We start from the raw sequence: 23,193 nt of genomic DNA, 5'->3' as shown, positions 1-23,193 counted from the left end.
ACTAATAAGACCTATATATATTCTATAGAGGTCTTATCTTGTTTCATATGTAGTTGATGGTAACTGATATTTTCGTAAAAACATATAGACCGATATTTACGTTTTCCCTAACAATAAATATTGTACGTTTGTTTTGGAATGTAAGGCCCAATAAATTTTACTGCCTATTTATTTTAATAATCCCTAATAATATTTTAAATAACGATTGCATGGGCTGACTCACCCCTCTCCCCTACCCCGTCCCACCGGCACACGTTCGCCTCGCCTCGCGCCCCGTCGTGGGCCGTCTTTCCATCCCGCTCTCAGTCACTCATTGAACGCTCGTCGGTTCTGTGCTGCTCTCATATCGTTGCCTTGCCACTGTTGTAAACGGACTTTTGTCTTTATTTGAACATCTCGAATTATTGGATCGCCAGTGTTAAAATTATATAATAAATTTGTGTTGTGAACAACCGTTTTTGGTATGTGATTTTACGGAGAATGTTGCTTATTTTTGTATACAGAAGTATTTGTGGTTATTTTTGTGTTGATTCATGCCGAGCGGTGTTCTGGAAATAGAAATAGAACGATCGTCGTAAGGCGCATCCCTCCATCGTTGTGAAAAGGATTCCCGCAAAGGCCGAAGACTCCTTTGTGCATTTAAAAAAGGAATTTATATTTTTACCGGGCGTGTCAGTTCAGCCGTTCTCGAAATGGCGTCCGGCAAAGTTTTGCGATTCGCGAGTTTTTAAATCGCGACCAGTAAATATTGTTAGCACGCGGCTCTCGGCCGTTATCTGTCACCGGCATAATTTATTTACGTATCAAGTTGAAATTGGAATTCTCAATATATCAAAGAAAAAACATAAGACTATCAAAAGTAGTATTAAGAGCCGGTTTTTTTTTCGTGAGGGTGTGTCACCTGTTGACACTAAAGGGTGTGCAATGTACATTTACTTTATGCATCACCTGGTGTTTTCGAGTGGGGGTACGTTTGAATTTAATTCTTATTGTGTTGTGCAGTGGAGGAGGGCCACGTCGACGGCAACTTGGTGGATAATGTAGCTGAGAGCGGTGAAGAGTCCGAGGACGAGTGGAATTATTACAAAGGCGAGGGCGAACGCGAACAGAACCCTAGCGAAGAGGCCGACGAGCCACTGCGCTCAGAAACACCCTGTCAAGACAATGTATGTTATTTTTCATTTGATTTCCTTGTTTCTATCCTTGTTGCCCACAAAATAACAAATCATTTATGTAAATTGCTATGAAATTTAATATGTTTACGATTTTATTTTGCAACAAGTTACATGTGTCTAGCTATTTTGCGATATGTTGCATTAATTAATACATTAAACAATAACATTAATCCAATTTTCAGAGGTGAATTAAAATAGAGGCCAACCATTTGGGATGTATGATGTATTTAACATGTGATTCAATACATTTACATAATTATCACAATCTTAACTGTATTTAATGGTGAAATGCCCCTGAAGACATTACTGACTAGTAAAAAAAACAGTAGCTTCTCTCAATGCATTGATGATATACCATAACTTTCTATGAATATTCTTTAATTGTTAATAAATTAAATTGTCAAGAAATATAATATTATATATTATATTTCTTGAAATGGCATGTGACTGAGTAAAAGGATATAATAAACAAAAAACACCATGTATCAGTCTATACAAAATGAAATACATTTACTTTTCATTGTTTTGTTTGATTAAAATTAAACTTATAAGATTCACAGCTTGTAGGATATATTCCATTTCGCTTAAGTCACTTGGAATGACAATTAATATTGTATGTAAATTTACATTAGATGGTTTCTTTTGCGGGTATATTTCAATATCACCAGCAAAGTATGAAACATGTCCTATGTAATTTTAAATATTTCCATTGCAGTCAGCCTGGGAAAGTAGTTCAGTCGACATGAACAGTTCGCCGCTGAACCCCGACGCGCCGCCGTTCGTGCCAGGCAGCGTGGCCGGCTCAGACGTTCTGCTGGCGGAGTCTCCGCGGAAACCGCTGCCAATGGACGATATTGAGGTGCCCGATGTCAACCAGTTCCAAACCGGTGCTGGCAGTTGTCCGGGCGAACTTCAAGACTTGGACAATTGCGACCAGTTGAATGGACACCATGTAGGTTTCATATATTTCATGACAGCAGTTTGAAAATGTTAAAGACAACACAATGCATGTTTACTAACAAATTTGGCAGTTAAAACTCAATAGAAAGTTGTTAAAAGTAATGAAATGGATCATGGAATAAACATTGAGCAACAAAATAACTAATTTGGCAGCTATATGTGGATATTTAGCAAATAATTCATTGGGGTTTAGGAAATCTCATTCTAAGCAGTTCTATACAAAACTTTGTAGTACAAGATACTAATGACAAGTGATCATTTTAAAAATACATTAACCCTCTGTTCTAGACCGCAGCCGTGACATGCTCGCTCGGTTTGTGTATGATTTGAACATTTTTTTTTAAAGTTTAGATTTAGGCATTTCAAGTTACATATTACCTTTTGTATTTCCATCATTTATTAAAAAATTGTTTATTGGAAGGTTTTAAATCAGCTTGTATTGGTGTTTCAACTCTTGTGGACATGCGAAATATTTATCCTCCTGTCCATCATTCTAACTGGTCATTTATTTATTTGGTACCTATATTTTTATAGTACTCAAATTGTTGGATAAAATAGTGAATTTATTTTTCCTAACTCTCGCCTTTCTTAGACCCTAAATTACCAACTGCCGATAAATTAAATAACTTTTTTTTTTCAACTGACCGTAATAACCTCTTAAATAATTAAATATCATCTCAAAAGTTTTGTACCCTTATATTTATAGTAATTGACCGCCTCCTTGGTACAGTGGTTAACGCGTGAGCGTAGAACCGAGGGGTCCTGGGTTCAATTCCCGGTGGGGACGCACAAAAAAAAAAAAAAAAAATGTCTCGGTCTGGCAGGACACAGAAGGCTGATCACCTACTTGTCCCTAAAAGAAAATCGATCAGTGAAACGGATGTACATCATCTGCCCCATACCCCACTAGGGGACACGGGACTTCACTATATATATTTATAGTAATGATTTTAAAACTTATATACATCATTTATGTTAGCTTATGTTTAAGTTCAAGTATTTTTTAAAATAAAATTGATTTCATTTAAAATATACAAGTTTTAAATGAAATGTAATTATTTATTGCTTTTGTATTGTGTGAACTATATAATTAATAAACTTTTGAACTACATACTATTGTTATTTATCACAATTAGAAAAATTAAACTCTTCTTTTCCGATAATCAAAATTTTGTTACGTGTTGGATTTGTGAAAAAAAAGTTAAATCGTTTTTTTTTCTCTATTTACCCCTATTGACACTCATTGTATGATACCTATACCTATATGTTTTTTTTTATATTCCAGAACATTTCTATGGAGGGTGTAACAGAACACCTCAATGGTAATGACAAATGTCAACTGGATAGTCTTGGTTTTGGCTTTAATGTGGGCATTGAATCTGATAAGATGAGGGAATCCAGTATTATTCAAGACTTTGAAAGAATACAGAAAGATACAACAGACTTCTGTAATATTCAGGTAAATTATGTAATTATATCCTACTAATATTACAAATGCGAAAGTTTGTATGTGTATGTTTGTTACTCTTTCACGCAAAAACTACTAAACCAATTGTAATGAAATTTGGTACGTAGACAGCTGGATAACTAGAATAACGCAAAGGCAACTTTTTATCAACATACATTTAAAAACCCTTGTCCTTTCCTTTATTCCTATCGCCAATCCTTTATTAATCCCTCCTCTAAAAGTCGGCAATCCATTTGTAGAGGCGTAAGGTCTGCAATGGACCTTATGCCTCTCCAAATGTTCATGGGCGGTGGTAGCGCTTACCATCAGGCGTCCCACCAGCTCCATTGCCGACTGTGAAAAAAAAAAAATGTCTCAGTCTGGCAGGACACAGAAGGCTGATCACCTACTTGTCCATAAAGAAAATCGATCAGTGAAACAGATGTATATCATCTGCCCCATACCCCAGTAGGGGACACGGGACTTCACTTTAAACTTTTTATCCCGATATTCCTACGGGACACAGACTTACGCCGGGTGGAACCGGGGGGCGCAGCTAGTAATTAATATAAATTAAATTATTTTTTCTTTGTTAGACTAATAGCCATTATATCACTATTATGGTGCCTTAATGTAAATGTTATGTAATGACAGATTTTGAAAGCTCTACAACATGTAATAAAAATCATATCTTATCAGGATGAAATTGCAAAAGAAGTGCTATTATTAGAAATGGAATCATCATTGGTATTTTATGTAAGGATTACCAGAATATAACATGCTAGCTAACTTGTGGCTTATTTATCTGAGTCTGTTAAAAATAAATACGAAAATCGTTATAATAGTGTAAACTGTGTAAACTGGGACAATATCATTGAATAAAAATTATGTAATTGTTCATTTTCAGGTATTCCAGTCCCATACAGAAACAAATCCTTTTGGTAATGAAACAAATGATGAATTATTTGAGAGGCTAAAAAATAAAGAAAGAGATCCAATGAGTATGAGTTTTTATCAAGAAAAAGATGATGATACATGTGAAAGATTCAGTAAACTAGAATCACAAGTTGACCTCAACGCCGTCCAGCCGTTGCCTGAAAGTGATGATGAAGATATACAACCAAATGGTTTTTGTCAAAATATTCATGAGGGTGATGATGATAAGGAAAATCTTAGTCCAGATCAACATGCAGAGTCATTTGCACAAATTAACAATGATCAAGAACCAAACAATGATATAATGAGGTTTGATGATGGGGTACAAGTTATCGAAAACAATTTCGTAGACAACATGATTGATTGCAATGTCGAAAGCAACAATATGCAAAATTATTCTAATAATGAATTTGAATGTAACATTCAACAAGAAAATGTAATGCAAACAGATACTCCTGAATCTCACAAATTACTATTTGAACAAATACCAGAAATACCTGATGGGAAGAGTTCAGAGCTAGGTTTCACAAATGAAGATCTCCTAGATCCTTCAGAAAGTGAAAAGGATATAAGGGCTATCACACCACAGGATGAAGTTTCACAAGATGTTGAAATAGATGACAAGCTTGAAGAATCTCCTTGTGATGAAATTGAACTCGATATACCTTTAGATAACAAAGATGATGTTGAATCCACATTTATAGAGCACACAGATGTTGCAGACAAGGAAAATGAAATTGTTGCAGAACTTGCAATTGAAAATCAACTGTCAGAGAACCAATCAGTTACACCAGAACTACAAGAAAGTAAAGAAAATGACAATTCTGTAGAGATTGAACAGAATATAGTAGTAGACGTACATCAAAGTTCGGAATCACAACTTAATCACTTTGAAAATGAAATGGAAGAAATTTCAAACATTAATGAAGTTGATCACATTAGTAAAGATGAAGAAGCTGTATATTCAGCACCTAAAATTACTCTCGAAAGTGATGACGTTGCAATTCATGATATTTCATTGTCAAAATCACTAGAACCAGATCAACAACAAATTGCATCACAATCACCACTACCAAATGATTTTGAACAAAATGCTGAATCCCCATTGCCTCAAGAGTCTTTGCAAGGTGCAGCATCATTGCCACGAGATTCACCACTACCCGATGATTTATACTTGGCTAAATCGCCTCTACCAACTGGAATTGCTTCTGATCTTTTGGAAAGTGCACAATCGCCTCTACCATCGCAGTCTCCACTACCGACAGAACCTACGATTGAGGCCCATTCCCCAGTTGTTTCTGAGGAACAAACCTGTCTTGCTTCTCTGCCTCTGGCAGCAGAAATTCCGCTGCCCAGGGAGTCTCCTGCTCCTTCAGAGTCACCTGCTCCTGTCGCACAATCACCTCTTCCAGTTGAAGAACCTGTGCTCAGAGAGTCTCCACTTCCAGTCCATGAACCTGTACTAAGAGAGTCTCCTCTACCGGTTGAAGAACCAGTTGTGCGAGCATCTCCACTACCTGTACAAGAATCTGTCCCGACGGAGTTTGTTATGTCTGGCGAAGAGTCGATTACTGTTGGGGAGTCTCCGCTCCCAGTGGAGGAGTCACTGCGACAATCGCCGTCGCCGGCCGTTTCACCATTCCCAATAGAATCACAAGTCGAAACATCCATTCCAGCAGACAAACAATCTGAAGAACTGCCGGCTGAGTCCCCTGTACCTGACATTCAAAGTGAGTCGCAAGAAAAAGAAAATTTATTGACAGACAACAGAATTTCATCTCCAGTTGAGGAACAGCATACAGATGTCGCAGAAGAGTTAATAAGAAAAGAAGCACCCACGCCTGTGGAATCCGCAGCGTCACTGGCACTAGAAGAATGTCAATCGAAGGAAGTTCAAGATTCAGAGTCTCCACTGCCATTAGATACAATAAAATCTGACATTTCGCCGGCCCCGTCTCCCGCGCCCGAGAAAGATAAGGAGACCATTGCGGCGATGTCTCCGTTGCCCACAGAAGACATCGTCGCCCTCACGCAGAGCGATTCTAGAACGACACCTGAGATCGCACAAATGGAAGCTAAGGAAGCTTCACGCGAAGAGAACGCTCCCGCCCCGGATATCGTCCCTGAGCAGACTCGTTCCGACCTCGTCACGGATATTGACATCGGCATTCCTGAGTCTCGCGCGCAAGAGATTTGCGTGCCAGTTACTAGTGAAATACAACAAGAGGACGAGGTGCGGCCGGCCGGCACGCCGCCGCCCACCCCTGCCGTCCAAGGGGAGCAGGATGCCGCGCCGCTCAGCGACACGCCCATCGCGGCGCCCGCGGCCGCGCTGGCTGGAGCCACGGTCGCCGCCGCCGCGGTCGCGGCCGCAGCGGCTAAGCCCAAAGCGCCCGCTAAGAAATCACCTACGACGCCCACACCAAGGGCGCCAAAGACCATCTCCAAAACGACTGCGCCGGCGCGGACGTCACTGACTGCGACAACTCCACGGTCGCCGGCCACGGCTTCTCCGCGCCTCGCTGCGGCGAAGACGCCAAGTTCTGCTTCGAAGGCTGCTGCCCCTGCGGCGCGTGCTAAGCCCGCTTCGAAACCGGCGTCCCCTACCAAGGCCGCCCCGAGAGCCGCGGCGCCCGCCAAAGATGCGGCTGCTAAGCCTGCGGCCCCCAGACCGGCGACCGCACGGCCGGCGCCTAAACCCGCCGCGCCCAAGCCCCCGACGACGACGGCCGCTCCCAAACCGATAACGAGACCGGCGGCCCCCAAAGTTCCCTCTGCGACCGCTCCGGCGGCCCCGAAGCCGGCCGCGGCTCGACCGATAAGCGCCAAGACGAGCTCGACACTTTCGGCAGCTCCCAAGCCCAAGGAAGTGAAGAAGGTGCCTGAAAAGAAACCCTTGACGAACGGCGACGTGAAGGCGGCCAAACCCGCTCCGCGGCCCGCCCCCGCGGCGCCCCGCGCGGCGCCCCCGGCTCGCGCGCCCGCGCCCGCCGCGCGCCCCGCGCCGCGCCCCACTGCCCGCGCCCCGCCCGCCCCACCAACCAAGTAAGACTAATTAGTCAAATAAGTTGATAAACCACTTCTTTCCATACGAATGCACTGGATAAAACAAATGTTTATTTGATACTAATCTTACCAAAAATGGTGGGTGTTGCTTAGAAGGTTTTATTGTTATACTTAATTCAAAATGGTTATTGCTAATATGAACCCTAACTTGTATATTATAATATATACGTAAACTGTTCTAATACTCTGTTATTAGTTTCATTTGCATGTTTGTATATAACTGACACACTTAGAGGAATCCACTTTTATATGGATAGACATACATAATTCAAACTTTGGACACTTATTAACGATTGGTGAAAAAAATTAATAATAAACGTGTAATTGGAAGTAATATTTAATCTAGAATCAAATAATAAACAATGTATAATTGTGAAATAACCCTGGGGTGCTTCATATGTTCTTGAAAAACTATCCATAATTCCTACTAATACTTGATATTTAAAAATTAACATTTGTTGTTTATGTTAACACTAATATTCTCTTTACAAACGCACTTAATTCACAAATATCAACCTTCAGGACTGCTAGTGCGAAGCCACCAGTGAAAGCTCCCTTGGACAAACAAAGCAAAGATCTCGCCAACAAACGCATCACCGCCAAAACTGCGCCTCCGAGGACTGCAAACACTAAGGTAATTTCATTCCTAAAACAGTTTTTTATTTAAAACTATTAAATAATGTTTAGTTAAAATTTTTATCCACAATAAAGCTTATAAGCTTTACGTTAGATTACAATCTAGCGTAAAAGCCTGTCCATGCTTAAAAAAAAAAACTGCATAAGTGAAAAACAATTGTTATGGAATGTATGATTATACATTTTTTTATTGGTATAACATGGTTGGAATAATACTTAGTCCTGTTATAAATTCGAAAGTGCGTTTGTATTTTACGTTATCTTTCCCGTCGCAACGGATCGATTTTATGATATGATATTTTTCTTAAATGATCAGACTTCTATGGTTGGATATAAATTGACCATAGGACAAAATTCATAATTGTTCACATTAAAAACTACAATAATTATTGAGAGAACATTATACTTTAAAGAGATCAGTTGGTGATGTATAAATCATTTGAATGCGGATGTGTTCGCAGAGCTCGGCAGGCGGCAAGACGGCGGTGAGGAGCGCGGGCAAGCGCGGCGGGGAGGCGGCGGGCGCGGCGGGCGCGGGGGGCGCGCTCAAGGCGCCGCCCAGCCCGCCCGCGGACGGCGCGCTGCTGCCCGACGTCATCGCGTGAACTGCATATTCCGATTCCTATTATTTCCGCTTGAATTTTTGTGATTTTTCTATAAGTGTAATATAGTTAAGGCCGCGGACGCGGCGAGTCGTTAGGTGCGGGAGACCCCTCCCATCTTTTATAATATAGTCGCTTATAGATATGTGTAGTCTTTGCATTTTACGAACGCGCGCTACACGTTTGTTATGTTTGTTCGTCCGCGGGCGGTCGCCGAGGCGCCCGCCTCTATCCGTTATTGAGTCCGTTTAGAATTTTTATATTACCGACGAATGATTGATTTTTAAATCTGGCTTTTTAATTTATTCTCTTTGTATAACCGTATTATTTAATAAAATCGTAAGGAAGGACTGAGATATTGTTTTATTTATGGAGGAACGAAGCTATGATTTTATGAGTATGAGCTCGATAAAAATGTTTACTTAACTACTACATTTACTTAATGTGTCAATGTTTAACTTAATATCATGGTGTTACAAAAATACTAAAATAGAGCATTTTATTGGAATAAATGGTTATATCACCCCTTTATGTTCTTTTCTTTGAAAACCAATTCGTTTATATCATAGCCCTGTTTGTTATAACATCTTTGATATAGGTTTCATGATAAAAAAAAGAGAATAAATGGGTAAAAGATACTTTTATTTCTATACGTAATAAACCTAATTTAAATGTAATGTAATAAATAATAACAAGCACTTTTTTATTCTTAACTTTAATGTACAAAAATTAAAGAAAGTATCTTACTGAACACTAGAAATTACAATTTTATTCAGATGAGAAGAGATTTACTAGTACTTGTACAACTATTTCTGCAATCGTAAGCTTCATCCACAACCTAATATATTTCTTAACTATTAACGTATTGAGATTATTTAAACCGAAAGCTATAAAGATTCGTAAATGATGAAAGACAGCATGAGTTTCGTGTAGGATTATTGTAAATGAGGGAAGCGCAAGTCAGTGTCGCGTAGGTTATCAGCCATCCATTTCTCTGCTTGTAATGTCATTTCCTCATCGAAGTAGTCTCGCCAACCTCCCGCTTTGCCTGTTATCATTAATAGATAAACAAAATTATTCATCATTCAAGTCATTATTCAATCACATGAGGGTTTATATGATTGAATATTGACTTAATTTTGTTAAACTAATATCGATTTAAGTCTCAGAATACGGCTTGTAATAAAATTGATAGGTGGTACGGAGCTAAAGGAAATTTTTGTTATTGGAGATGTGTCGCTTGTTAAGATTCGCAAGGATGATATTATCATTTAGTAGGTAGAAGGCGAGTAAAAGCAATAGGTATATCCTTATAAGATCATAAATAGCATAACTGATTGAAACTCGTTAATGGAAAACTAAAATTAAGAGTTCCCGAATTTCTCCGCGTTGTAGGCATAATTTTGAAGCCATTTCTTTCATCAGAAATTACGCCAGGAGTTGGTATATGAGACGTACATGATGATTTTATAATGATAATCTTTTAGTCCTAGCCATTTTTCGATGTCCCTTGGATTTAAATTTATTTTTAAGTCAAAATATATCTGATTTCCACTTTGTTTTAATTTCTAACATTCTGTAATATAGAGCATAGCAAAATTACCTTTTCTTATAAATTCCTTTGCGCCAACCATTATTCCAAGTTCTTTCATGACGTCGTAGTTGACAGAGGGGTTACTCTTGAAGCTTTCGATGCTTAGGTGGTCAATGAGACGATTTAATTGATCATCGCTGAATTTTTTGCCGAAAAATTCCATCACGCGTCGTACAGTTGCCGGTAAATCCTTGAAAAAATAACGTCTTGAGATTTTCATCAACTCAAATTGATAACATTTCGTCATTAATTCAGCAGCGTACCTTTGACATATCTTCATAGAATAAAAACAGCAAATTTGGGTGATGCCTTTTCTCCCATGCTTCTTTTAAGTGCTCAAAGTATGGGGTCCAGTGATCTAAAATGAAAACGGATTAGCTATCGTAATATATCCAAATTTTGTGTCAATTAACAATTTTTTAAAGTAAACTGCGTTATGTTTTTACTCAATGTACATTAGTACCTATACAAGAAATCGAAACCTTAAAATGACTCACGTAAATCGTTGATAAAGAATTCCCAGTACGTCTTGAAGTCTCCCGTATAACCTTGCGTCCTCATAGACTTATTCAGATGATAGAATGAGACGCACACGTCACGCGGGTCTCTGGCTACATACACCACCTTGCCGTCCAACAATGTTGGTGGTAGCAATGAGAGTGGAAGGTGTGTCTTCACAAATCGTGGAGACTTCGCCGCAGCGATCTGTTCAGTCCCCGGCTGAGTGACCCACTCTAACATCTTCAAGTTTCTCATGTTAAAACTGTTTTCTTCTATGAAGCGCTGTTTGAGAACAGGGTGGACACACATTGAGAATCTGGAACGATTTGTATAAGAACATCTATAGATAAATTGGTTACTACCATAAAAGTAGATATTGCATGTTTGCTTATTTTCTTTCCCGTGGTAATTTATTATTTTTTGTGTTCCAATGAAATAAAAGCTATCAATTCACTTTGTTTTTGTATTTAACGGAGCCAAATACTCAAAGTAATTTTAATATTTATTTAGCATTCAAACGAAATTAGTACGTACACAACTTATTTAAGCGGGTACGTGTAATAAATAGTAAATAATTAACTCTAAAAAGAATACCCATATAGTTGACACAGAGTCAGACACTAATTTAACAAATATTTAGACTCACTCTAAAAATGGATATCTTTCGGTGAGTGGTATAGCATTGGATGTGGCGTAATCTAGGTCATTTGCTACCATCCATACTAGCTCCTGCGTCCAGGTTGTTCCTGAAAATAGAAATGCAGGTAATAAACTTGTATTTCATAAGGTACATTGTGGTTGATAAAAGAACTTGTATCCCACTCTGCTCCTCTGGCAGAGATACAACATTAAATGGTCTAGAAATATAATATAAGCGATAAAATGCTGTACCTATACTAAAGGCTTAACATTTAGCGATGTTGAACTGCGGCAAAAGCCGCGGGCTGAAGTTGCTAACACTCAATAAGCGACGGTATATCACTTATTAGCTCTATTATTCTTACCTATGTTAATAAATCGTTTCCACAAATGTGTTCAAGGTAATCGGCCCTATTATGTAGGTACCTATTACGTAAGAGCAATAAAATTAACTTAACCGAATACCAAACCTTAATTTTAGTTATAGTCATTTCAGTTTGAGAATTACAACATTATTGACAACGTAACTTTGTGTACTTAGACAAACATAATGTACGTTGTTCTCGTCGGCTATCATATAATTAAATTCACACTTGTCATTTACCTGATCGGGGATAGCTAGCTACGAAAACATCACTCGGCCTGATTTCCAAGTTATAAATATTGTGGGCTTCTTGTTTGAATTTGTTCGGTAGGAAATATCCTTTAGGACCCACGCGGACGAATCCCGTTAGTTCACCTGGGAAAAAAACACAGTAGATAGATATATAATCTGATTATGAAACTACAAGTTATCTATGTATGTTTTTTTATCCGACGTTCCCAACAAACAAAGACTCAGACTCAGTTTATCAATTTGACTTTTTTTTGTTTGCTTTTGTAGGAGTTTGGTAGGAGGTAATCCTGGAGTGGTACCTTCTCCTACAGGAACGTCGTAGACCTTTTTGTGGATAATAATTTTTTTTTCATGCATATTTTTTGATGGATATTAATCTAAATTTTTTGGCCGATTTACCTTTTGGTATAGGTAGCTAGATACATTATTTAACAAAAAGGAAATTTCTGAGAGGAATTTTAACATACTTTTTTAGGAATAAACTATACACACAGGTACGGGTAAAGGCTAGTTATATAAGAAAAATATTATAGAATCAACATTATTTATAGCGGAATTTATTATCTTTGTACCTTGTCGTTGCAGGTACATAGATCACGGTTAATTACTCTATTAATAAGGCTCTTAAGTTAATCTAGAACAACATAGGTACTTATTACGAGTTATAGATATGGCATGTCATAAACAACACACTCTGAATGTAAATATATGTCACGTATATACTATTATACTGTATAACTGCAATACTCCTGTGTTAAAAAAAATATCAATTCATCTGGAGCAGGAGCTGGTGGTAAAATAGTCATGATAGGTTCCAAGAATCCGTTACTCATAGTCCTACCCCATCCTTAGGGTTCTAAATCATGCCCTAACCAAGTTTGAATCTGATAATAATAAAATGAGAATAGAATTAGAATGTACATAATAAAAATATGTCCCTTAATAATTTTTCAATTACCGAAAGAGATTGTGTGTTATTGAATTGATAAATTTTAGAATTATTAGAAAAAAAGATTTAATTTATTCTAAAAGTTAATAAAAAATGATGATTATATGTTTAGCAATAAATTATAACTTTAATATTACGAGTTTTTGATCGAGACTACTAGTTGACCTCAGATAATTCTCTGACCGTGCCCTCTATCTCGAAAACAGTTAAAAATATAAAGAATAGCGTAAAACTCATAGAAAACGAGATATTTGCAAAAAATATAAAAAAAAAAATTGTGACCTTTGACCCCTGACTTTAAAACTTGCGACCATCGAATTGTATGTGAATTTTGAGAACAGTTTTAGGATGCCAAAATACAAGTTTTTTTGTGATAATATACTGGGTATGTCGATTTTCCAAGGTCAACCAACCCCCTATAATGACAGGACTATGATGGTAAGCGACCTCTGCGAATGCGCTGCCCGCTTTTATGGTGTAAGGGCAAAGGAAAGTATTAAGGATTGGAAAGAAGGAATAAACTAGGAATGGTGAGGAAAAGAAAACGGCCTAGGATATATTACTTATAACACCATGATTAATAGGACGGGAGCATCAATGACGTGCTTCAATCGCAAAAATTCGAATAAATCTTCAATTCGAGAGTAGATAAAGTTGATTGGGTTAGCTAAGTACTTACTATTTTCTTCATAGAAAACATTAAATAGCGATTATAAAGAGGAAATAATGGGCTAAAATTAATAAACATATAAAAGTAAATAAAATCTTTGTAGTGTCACTAGGGATTCTGATAATGATACTTAAATTAAAAAAAAAAAAAACATTTGACAAGCGCTACACACATTAGGTACATGTGTAGTAGTAGGGGATTTTGGGATTTACTCGAGTGCGTCAGATTTACCTTACCTATTGCTAAGTACCTCCAGAAAGAATGAGCAGTTAATATTGCTAGATGCGCTCACAGGAGCCGCAGGAAATTAAAAAATATTGATAATTTTTAATTTCCTGCGGTGAAACAACATTCCTGAAACATTTTTGAGCGTAACCTAGAGAAGGTTACGCTCAAAAATGTCCGATCAGCAAAATTTCGATTTCATTATCTGACGTGCTCGAGTTTCTTTTTTTCCTTTCATCATGAACGTGATATGAAATATACATTTCAGTGATATGCTAAAGCAGTCAAAATAACAAAACGCGCTTGAGTATTTCCATATCCCTGTTTTTTTACAATAAAAAAAACTAATCAAGAAACATTCCTCCACCGCTAAAATTAAAAACATAACTTTTTTCTTGCTATCGTCTAATCTGCGAATTTCAATAAGTTTCCGAGACGTTCGAGTAATTACACATTTGGCATTCTTGGCCTCCCGTAGTATTTTTTAATTAAGTAGGGGACATTTATTATATTCAAGTTAAGCTTTAATTGTTTTATAAACCTAGATAAATCAAAATGGGTTACTATTTATTATTTGCTACATACAATTTTTATGTAGCAAATAATAAATAGTTACATAGGTATTGTTGCATATAATATGTTGAAACATAAACTTATTAACAATTGACAATTTGAAAAACAATGGTCCTAAACTCAGAACTCAATCTGGAAGTAGGAAATACACTAGAATAGTCACGCCCGAGCGTTATATAAAAAACTTGGAAAATCGATAAGGAAGTAATTTCAATACCTATAATATAATGAAAAACAAGTAACCTTCGATTAAATTGAGTGAATGTTATTTTACTACAATATAAAACTATGTAGAACTCAATCTTGCGTAGCTACGTCAAAAAGCTACGGTCTACCTCTTAAGCTATTCTTTTATCTCATTACGAACTATTGTGCTATACGAGTATTCCGATATACATATTTCCTATTATATCATAGTCTTAATAGAATTATCAATTTGTTTGTGACCTACAAACAATTTCGATCTACTCCGTTTACTCTCGCGAAAAGAGATATTGTAATAAGTATTTTAAGTCTATATAGACTACGTTCAGAACGTTAAATTATATATATTCATTATGAGGTTTGTTTACAAAAAATACTTCTTTATTATAATAGTTAGACAGGATACTACATAAACTGAGTTTCACATAAATAATATTCACTCGTAAATTATCTTCAGGACGACAAGATAACATGATTGAAACCATGTCATTGTTGTTTGTTTATAATAAAATTATCTACGAGTTAACCGTAAATAGGAAATAAAAATTCTGAATCATTGCAATTCAATGACGGAAACATTAGTATATTATTTCATTTTTACCTAACTATTCCTAACATGTAATAATATTGGTATACCTTAAAAGCCCATTTATCTTTCACTTGATCAAATCACTAGCTGCGCCCCGCGGTTTCACCTCCGTAGGAATATCGGGATAAAAAGTTGCCTATATGTTGTTCAAGTTGTCCGTACCAAATTACCGTACCAAATTTCATTGCAATCGGTTCAGCAGTTTTTGCGTGAAAGAGCAACAAACACACACACACACACACACACATCATTACAAACTTACGCATTTATAATATTAGTAGGATAGTAGGATACACTGGGTACCTACTTATGTAAAAATATTGTGGTCCCTTTTTTTCAAATATAATTCTTGTACATATCAAATAAAAATTTATGTAGTGATTGGGAAAAGGTATTATATTTAGGTATACTTATTTAAATGACGACTTTTTAACCATTAGTTACTACTACTATATCCAGAGCAACGACATTAAGGTGGAAGTGTCATGTCGAAATCTTGAATAGCATTATGGTCGCTGGCCTATTTTACATCCATAAACTTATTTTATTTTTTAATGAACCTGTGAGGTTAGTGTTGAGATGAATGGAAATCATCAACCAAAATAAAATAGGTAAATAAATAGAAAAGATAAGTATATTTTCATTGAAATCACCAATAGAGAGTTTAAATTATACTAAACACAAGCATATATTTATACAAGGTTATATAAATATATAAGTCTACATAAGTATATAATTATATAGGTCTATATAAGTCTTACTATATAAGTCTCTTTCTTTTTGTATATTTTGCAAAATTGTTAATTTTTGGTAAGGTACATAAGATTGTCAACTAAATAATTAACTAAAATATTTAACCCACTAAATATCGTGACGTAACTAATCGAATTAAAATAATTAACTACATAATATTTGATTCGCGACGTATTAGTGATTTCAATTCCTTTGAAATCACCAAAATATGATATATAGATGCTTACATATTTTAATGTTTTGCATTATTTTATTTTATTTATTATAATTATTTTATTTTTGATTGAATAAAAAAGGATTCAATTTTAATGAATATGGAATATTACGACTTGATATATATTTACCCATCTATGGACATATATTTGTGCCACAATCACATTTTATCTAGTCGGTGTATTTTGTTTTAAATTGGAATCTTAACGAATTAATCTAAGTGTGTAAAAATATTTTATATTGAGGGCCGTCAAAAAAGTGAAAAATAAAAAAGAGCAATGTTATAACAAAATAGATGTGAAGTTTCATAGTTGCAGCTCGTTACACTTTCTATAAGTATAAATTAAACTTAATTATGACCATCCTGGTGTTACATTGAACATTATATATTGTTTACGCCAAAAAGAAAATGTATGTCACCGAATTTTGGTTGACTGAAGGATGGAAAATTATAATAAATTACTTACACAACAAACCTTTTAGCTGCATATAAAATAAATAAAAGTAGTAGTACTTTAGATCTAGATGTAATATAATAATACAGATTAATTAATTTATATTATTAATTTTTTGATTCTCACCTGTAAAATATTTCATCAACAAATGTGCGGTGTCTGACTCAACGTCGCGAATTTCAAAAGGATAATTTTTGAGTGGCATCTTATTGTTTATTGTTTACTTATAATATCATGACCTAAATAGAAGTCAATTTTTTTCTGACCACAACTATGGATCACAGATTGCGTTCGCGCAGGCCCTCGGTCGGCACAGAACTGATTGGAACGTTGAACTCAGATCATTAAATGTCGCCTTGATTTTTATGAAAATGTGTGTAATTGTAAGCAATTAAAAACATAGTGTACATACTAACAAGGTAAAATAATACCTATACAGGTGTGATTGCCTTGTTTTAAAATAAGACAATTTTAAATAATCTAACGTACAAGAATAAACAATGACTTAAAAGTAAAACTTGGGTAAAATAATTGTATGTAGGGATAGTAATAATATATTTCAGTCAGACAAAAGTAGACATTCATTAATCCTTGTTTTGTTTTTGCGTCATTGTCGTGGCTCAAAATGACCCACATCTAAATTGGAAAGCTGAAGAGTGGGCTATTACTTTCGCTCGCAACTTTCTTTCTATAAAAGAGACTTTTGAGCTTCAAATATGGGTCAAATGTTAATCGTCATTTTTAATTATAATAATCATAGTAAGTATAACTAAAAAAAATACTAAGCTTGTTCTACTTATCATATCAATTCATCATATATTTATGATTTAAAAATGGCTACAAGTATATATACTTAAACTAGCTTTACCCGCGAGCTTTTCGCACGCGTTAATTCGGAATAGTTTAATAGATATTAACCTTCTTCTCGAACCACTCTATATATGAGAAATTTTGAAATAATAGAAAAAATTGATCACGAGACGGGATTCGAACCCGCGTTTTTTGCCAAACCGTAGCACTCTATATATGAAAAGAAAGACCATCAAAATCCGTTGCGTAGTTTTAAAGATTTAAGCATACATAGAGACATAGGGACAGAGAAAGCGACTGTTTTATACTATGTAGTGCTAGCTAGATAAAGGTCTAATTAATTTCTATTATAATATGAAAAATTTTGTGTTCTTTAATGATTTTGAGATGGAAATCGATGAAAGTGTTACAACCTTTATATAACTAACTTCTAGACTATGTACCTACAATTCGTTATGTAAAAATGTTTAACGCCTGTTGATTTTTAAAGCAAATTTTTTGTAAGCTATAATCTATTCATTTGATGCCAGGCAATATAAATGTTTTGTTAAAATATTTCTATTTATAAAACGCTTTTTTCTTTAAAGCACGAAAAGTTGACAAAAGGTAAGAAAGAAAATTATTTCGGGAGAAGTTGAACCCCTATCCCTTCCTTCATGGATACCGAGGGTAAATTCGGACGGCACGGCACAGCTAGGATAAAGGTACTTATTTTCTGCCATGATCGCCAAAATTCCAATGTATTTTTTGAGTGTTATTGAGTATTGTGTGAGTGGAAGGCCAGTAAATATTCGAGGTATTCCTGATCATTGTAATCTTTCCGCTCCAGCTGTTACAAAGGTGCTGCATATCTAAAGTGGGTTATAGGTGGGTTTACGAAGTATTTAGAGACTCTTAGCGATTTGTTAACTTCGAGGTCTGTAATGTCCTTTACGTTTATTAACAAAAAAGGACTCGTTTTCCGCTTTTGTATACCACTTACGCTTACAATCGTTTTTTATTATTCATTTGTTGTGTGCTGTAGTCCCTTGGTTTTGCCCGTTTATATTGAAGTGAATGGTTAAACAAGAATTAAAAACGTATATTACATTTGCCAACTCCTTTAACCATGATATAAAAAATTCTTACATTACAGTTAATACATTCTTCTTATGACTGACAAGACGACACACAAATTGCCTCTTGTTAGAATTTAGCAGTTAGACTGCTCTAATTAGAATTTAGCAGTTTTCCCACCTTTTATGACAAATAAAAATTTATCCATTAAAGTTTTAAAAAATAAAGATATTTAGTGCCTTAACAAATAATAAATTTAGTTATTCTTAGTTAAGATTAGACTTGAACTCTACGTGACCAGAAACCTAACAATGGAATATGCACTTTCGAGAATAGATAACTCGTGGATGGCGCACTCGCATATCTGTTGTTTTTACATATACTTACCTACTTAGTTACAAAACGTGATAAAATACAGTACTAACTGTAAATTGTAATACAGATTATTCATGTAATTATATGAATAATCCATCTTAGTATTAATTGCCATAGTAATGATTAGGAAGGAAATTAAATAAAAAATAAACAAAACTATAATTTTTTACTTAAATTTAAATTAATTTACAAATAAATTACACAGTAGGTTGTTCAGGCACAAATAAATAGCAGGAATTTCTAATCAAGGGACGAGAGATCAAATTGTTACGAGGGCACAGGGACTACTTCAGGCGCGTCTGACGGAGACACGTCGGAGCGGAAGCGGCAGATGAGGGTTACAGGATCTCTCTCACGGTCGGGACCGCACTGTTCTGTCGCACCAATTAGCTGGTATTCAACCTTTTCAGGGGCTTCGGTCTCCAACCTCCTCCGACCAGCAATTACGACGTCTGCGCCAGCATTGCGTCCATCGCCCTCCGCTCGGCGCACCCCTTCTGAGCCAATCTCCACCCGATACGGCTCACTCGGCTCCACGAATGCTTCCATTACATGAACGTCAGCCCTCTCTTGGATATCATCATTTGGGTTCTGTTTCGCGCTCTTTAACCAACTTAGATCTAATAGGCTGTTGGGAATTTTTTGCGGTATAGCAACGAGAAAAACGACGTTTTGAACGTCCGCTTGCACATTGACTTCGCCCTCTTGCCTCTGGTCGTACGTCGCGGGCGCAGCGGCCGCAAGGGCAAGGAAAGCGAGGATGAGTAGCATGGTGCGTGCAGCCGGAGCACCTCCTTGGTATTGACTGCGCGCGGTCATCTCCCGCGCCGCTTTTACTGGCCACCGGTGAACCAGTCGCCAGATGAATCGAGCACACTGTAACGGTTTACGACGCGGTCGCTCTCCTTAACTTTGCATTTAAACTGAGCGACTATCACTTTGTTATTATCGGAAAAACGATGGCATTTATAGCTATCACTATTAGGTTTCTCCCACTGGTAATTTTATTATTAATAAAACAGGACGTATTAATGTGTGATAAAATGTAATTAACGTCGTGTGCGTACTTGTTAAAAATCGAGAAGTATGTGAGGAAGCCGTATCGAGATCGTGGTGGCTCGCAGTGTCGTCACCTTTGACAGTGACTTGGGTTCATTAATACGATAACTGAGTTTCTCGCACGCGCGCTTTATTTTTGTATCATTTTTTTAGTCTGTAAAAGGAAAAAAATACAAAAATATGACTAGGTGTAAAAATAATTGCTAATGTAAAATTTTGTTAACCTATAACTAGGTGTAAATTTATCATTTAAATCATAACTTAAGTAGACAATTGTTTTGTTCAGCCTCTTTTGTTTCTAGGAACCTGAATTTCTTAAATTTATAGTAACCTTAATGTAATACCCTACTACCTCCTATTCATAGCGCATTTTTTTCGATTATCAAGTGTTTTACCTTTGTTAGTATAACTAGATAATTCGATTCGATTCCACTTATTTAACTAGCTAAAAACAAACAAAAATTGCCTTTGTACTCTGTAATAAATAATAATATAGTTTTCTAGGGGTCAAAAAATATTCAAAATCAGTAATTCTTGAAATTAAGAGCAGGCACCTAATATTTAATTGAATTTGTTTTCGTTACCTATGAAATTAAACCTATAAACAATTGAATATTTCGTTTTCAATAGGCTCTACTAACTAATCTACTCAATATTGTATTCTAGCTTTATAAGAGAGCCATAGTTAATACGGTTAATTATTATCGACTTAAAAACGCAACCATCCATTTACAAAGTAAATCCCTACAGTTTTCACTACCGTTATGGGATCTCGTTATACTGGTAGTCTGCTGCAGCTGGAATGACAGTTTTCCGACCAGGAAGATATCAATAATGTTATACAATTACAGCGTCATTATTGATGTTGGACAGAAACTTAGTTTACAAGTGATGTGATTATGCAAGAATGTGCTGTTATTATAAATTATAATGTATAGTAAATTACGATAATCGTACGCAACTATGTCATAGGAAATAGAGTTTACATCACTATATGATGAATAAGAATTAGCTGCATTATAGTTTCAGAGAAATAAACAAGTGACAAAGAGCAGCTCTATATTATATTAAATAGTTTTACTTTCTTGTAATTCTGTATAAGAAGCTCTTACCTCTTTTTTACCCTCGACCTATTCTGCCTCTAAAGACACTGCCTATAAAGAGGAATGCGAGAATACCAAAATTACGTAAGTTTCAGAAAATATATAATTTGCGCTTGGGAAGTGTATTAAATACCTACCTAGGTTCTTACTTAGGTAAGTACATCGAAATAAGAAACATCCAGTTTTTGTCACTCCAAAATTAAACGAATTTGGACTGTTGCAGTCTAGAGAAGGTTAAATTTATTTAATAGAAACATTATTCAAGTCAAACGATTTTAAATCACTACATAGTTACAAAACAAAGTCGCTTTTAGCCATCTGTGTTGCATACTTAGATTTTTAAAATTACACAACAGATTTTGATGGGATTTTTTTTTTTAATTTTTTAAATAAATAGAATGATTCAAGAATTATATGCATAATGGAATAAAAAAGGGGGCAAGTCGGAAGCATGGGCAGCAGCAGCTATATATACATATATATATTTCACCTCAATCAATTTTATATCAACATGCTCCGATATTTTTACCATTATCAGAAAATATGTACCTATATGTAGGTACTAAATATATGTTGGTAGTACGTAACAGGAAATAACATATGAAGTAGGCCAAGAATTAAATTATCTTCAGTCTGGGGACAAAATGTTCAATAAATTTGATATAACGTACGAAAATAAATTATAATCTAACTCTTGAGACAAAAATAGAATATAATACATGAGTACGCATATTGTTTAAATGTGATGAAACTGTATTATCTTTATCTAAATGGAGGGCAAATATGTCATTTAAAATTAATTTCATTAATTGAACTACTGATAATACTTTGAATTATCATAGAATAGGTCGAAAATTTTGGTAAAATTTAATCTATCCCAGGAAATGTCATTTTATCTTCTTTGTATTCTTCATAGTAGATATATAAGTTATTTTATCACCCATATACATAAGACGAAACCGCCACGGATTTTAACCGCATACCGCAACCGTTTTTCCCGCGACTGATTATAAAGCAGCTTGGCTAGGGAGAAAAATCCGGGCAAAAATTTATAGTTAGAAATCGTGATGCGGCTTCAGCCTAGCCTAAGTAAAAATAATTTATGTTACTTTTTAGTACTATCAACTTTTTATCGAAAACCAATTCCAATCTCACAATAAAAACTGGTGTGCCGTTATCCGTTACAGGAACCGAGTTTTTCATAAAATTTACAAATGTTTGCGGTGAAACGAGTTGAGTTTATCTTTAATTTAAAATGTATTGTTGTATAAACAATTTATTGGATTAAATACGCTAGATGTAGGCAGATAAAATTCATTAGAAGTAAAGCATAATCTTGGTATTCATATAATTTAAAATTATTTTATTTATTTATGCTCAATGGCGCAAAACAAACATTATATTTATTTCAATTTATAGTGTATTGAAGCAATACAGATATGTAATTTGTACAAAAGGTCGTCCTGATTGCTGTAGATATATATTATTTTATATATTTATTCTGATACAAGGATGGTGGACAAACAAAAATGAATAAAATATAATATAGAGTACTACTAGTCTATAATAGTATTATAAATTAGGTAGGCACTAATGAAGAAATCATGAACATTCTCTCAAAAGTGGCAAAGGCTATTTTCATCCCAGGTCACCCCAAGGAATAAATATTTATACACAAAATGAGCGTTATCAAACTATATATACAATTTGTATCTGTTTGGTACCTAAGAATATAGAATAAATATATAAAGAATAAATAGAATAAGAATTTGAAATCAATTCATACTCCACGAATTCAGGGCGATAATAATAAAGCATCATTTTGGGATTTTTCAATAAGAATTCACATTTATTTTTAACAAAACAGTTCATGTACAAGTACACACCTAAAACTAATTCAATCACTTAAAATTAATAAATGCATTAATCATATCACGCGATATCCATGGCTACATTTTAGACAAGTATCAAAAATTAGTTTTTTTCT

General features: G+C 35.4%; 4 protein-coding genes across 4 annotated transcripts in view; 1 reads left to right on the top strand and 3 right to left on the bottom strand.

Moving 5' to 3' along the window:
* The window catches only part of LOC119835140, a 70,462-nt gene extending 61,111 nt beyond the window's left edge, over window positions 1-9,351 (top strand). The window contains exons 10-15 of the mRNA XM_038359799.1: window positions 1,003-1,166; window positions 1,891-2,127; window positions 3,421-3,594; window positions 4,490-7,563; window positions 8,107-8,218; window positions 8,682-9,351. Coding sequence (XP_038215727.1) covers window positions 1,003-1,166; window positions 1,891-2,127; window positions 3,421-3,594; window positions 4,490-7,563; window positions 8,107-8,218; window positions 8,682-8,825 — 3,905 coding nt within the window. The 3' untranslated portion in view covers window positions 8,826-9,351. The remainder of the gene's footprint in view (window positions 1-1,002; window positions 1,167-1,890; window positions 2,128-3,420; window positions 3,595-4,489; window positions 7,564-8,106; window positions 8,219-8,681) is intronic.
* A 170-nt stretch (window positions 9,352-9,521) lies between these two features.
* LOC119835143 (sulfotransferase 1C4-like) lies at window positions 9,522-17,126 on the bottom strand. The gene is made up of 7 exons (XM_038359813.1): window positions 16,930-17,126; window positions 12,161-12,295; window positions 11,564-11,663; window positions 10,914-11,233; window positions 10,680-10,774; window positions 10,426-10,606; window positions 9,522-9,870 (listed from the first exon to the last, which is right to left on the bottom strand). The coding sequence occupies exons 1-7, from the start codon at window positions 17,006-17,008 to the stop codon at window positions 9,758-9,760; spliced, it is 1,023 nt and encodes a 340-aa protein (XP_038215741.1). The 5' UTR covers window positions 17,009-17,126; the 3' UTR covers window positions 9,522-9,757.
* Window positions 17,127-19,197: 2,071 nt separating this feature from the next.
* On the bottom strand, window positions 19,198-19,948 carry LOC119835215. The gene has a single exon (XM_038359917.1). It carries the CDS (start codon window positions 19,861-19,863, stop codon window positions 19,312-19,314), a length of 552 nt encoding a protein of 183 aa, XP_038215845.1. The 5' UTR covers window positions 19,864-19,948; the 3' UTR covers window positions 19,198-19,311.
* A 3,078-nt stretch (window positions 19,949-23,026) lies between these two features.
* The window catches only part of LOC119835136, a 2,513-nt gene continuing 2,346 nt past the window's right edge, over window positions 23,027-23,193 (bottom strand). The window contains exon 3 of the mRNA XM_038359795.1: window positions 23,027-23,183. The gene's annotated coding sequence lies outside the window, so the exon portion shown is untranslated. The remainder of the gene's footprint in view (window positions 23,184-23,193) is intronic.

This window comes from Zerene cesonia, chromosome 20, assembly GCF_012273895.1.
Source record: "Zerene cesonia ecotype Mississippi chromosome 20, Zerene_cesonia_1.1, whole genome shotgun sequence".
Classification (NCBI taxonomy): domain Eukaryota; kingdom Metazoa; phylum Arthropoda; class Insecta; order Lepidoptera; family Pieridae; genus Zerene; species Zerene cesonia.
The sequence above is the reverse complement of the archived record's forward strand: the minus strand, read 5'-3'. Positions and strand labels throughout refer to the sequence as shown.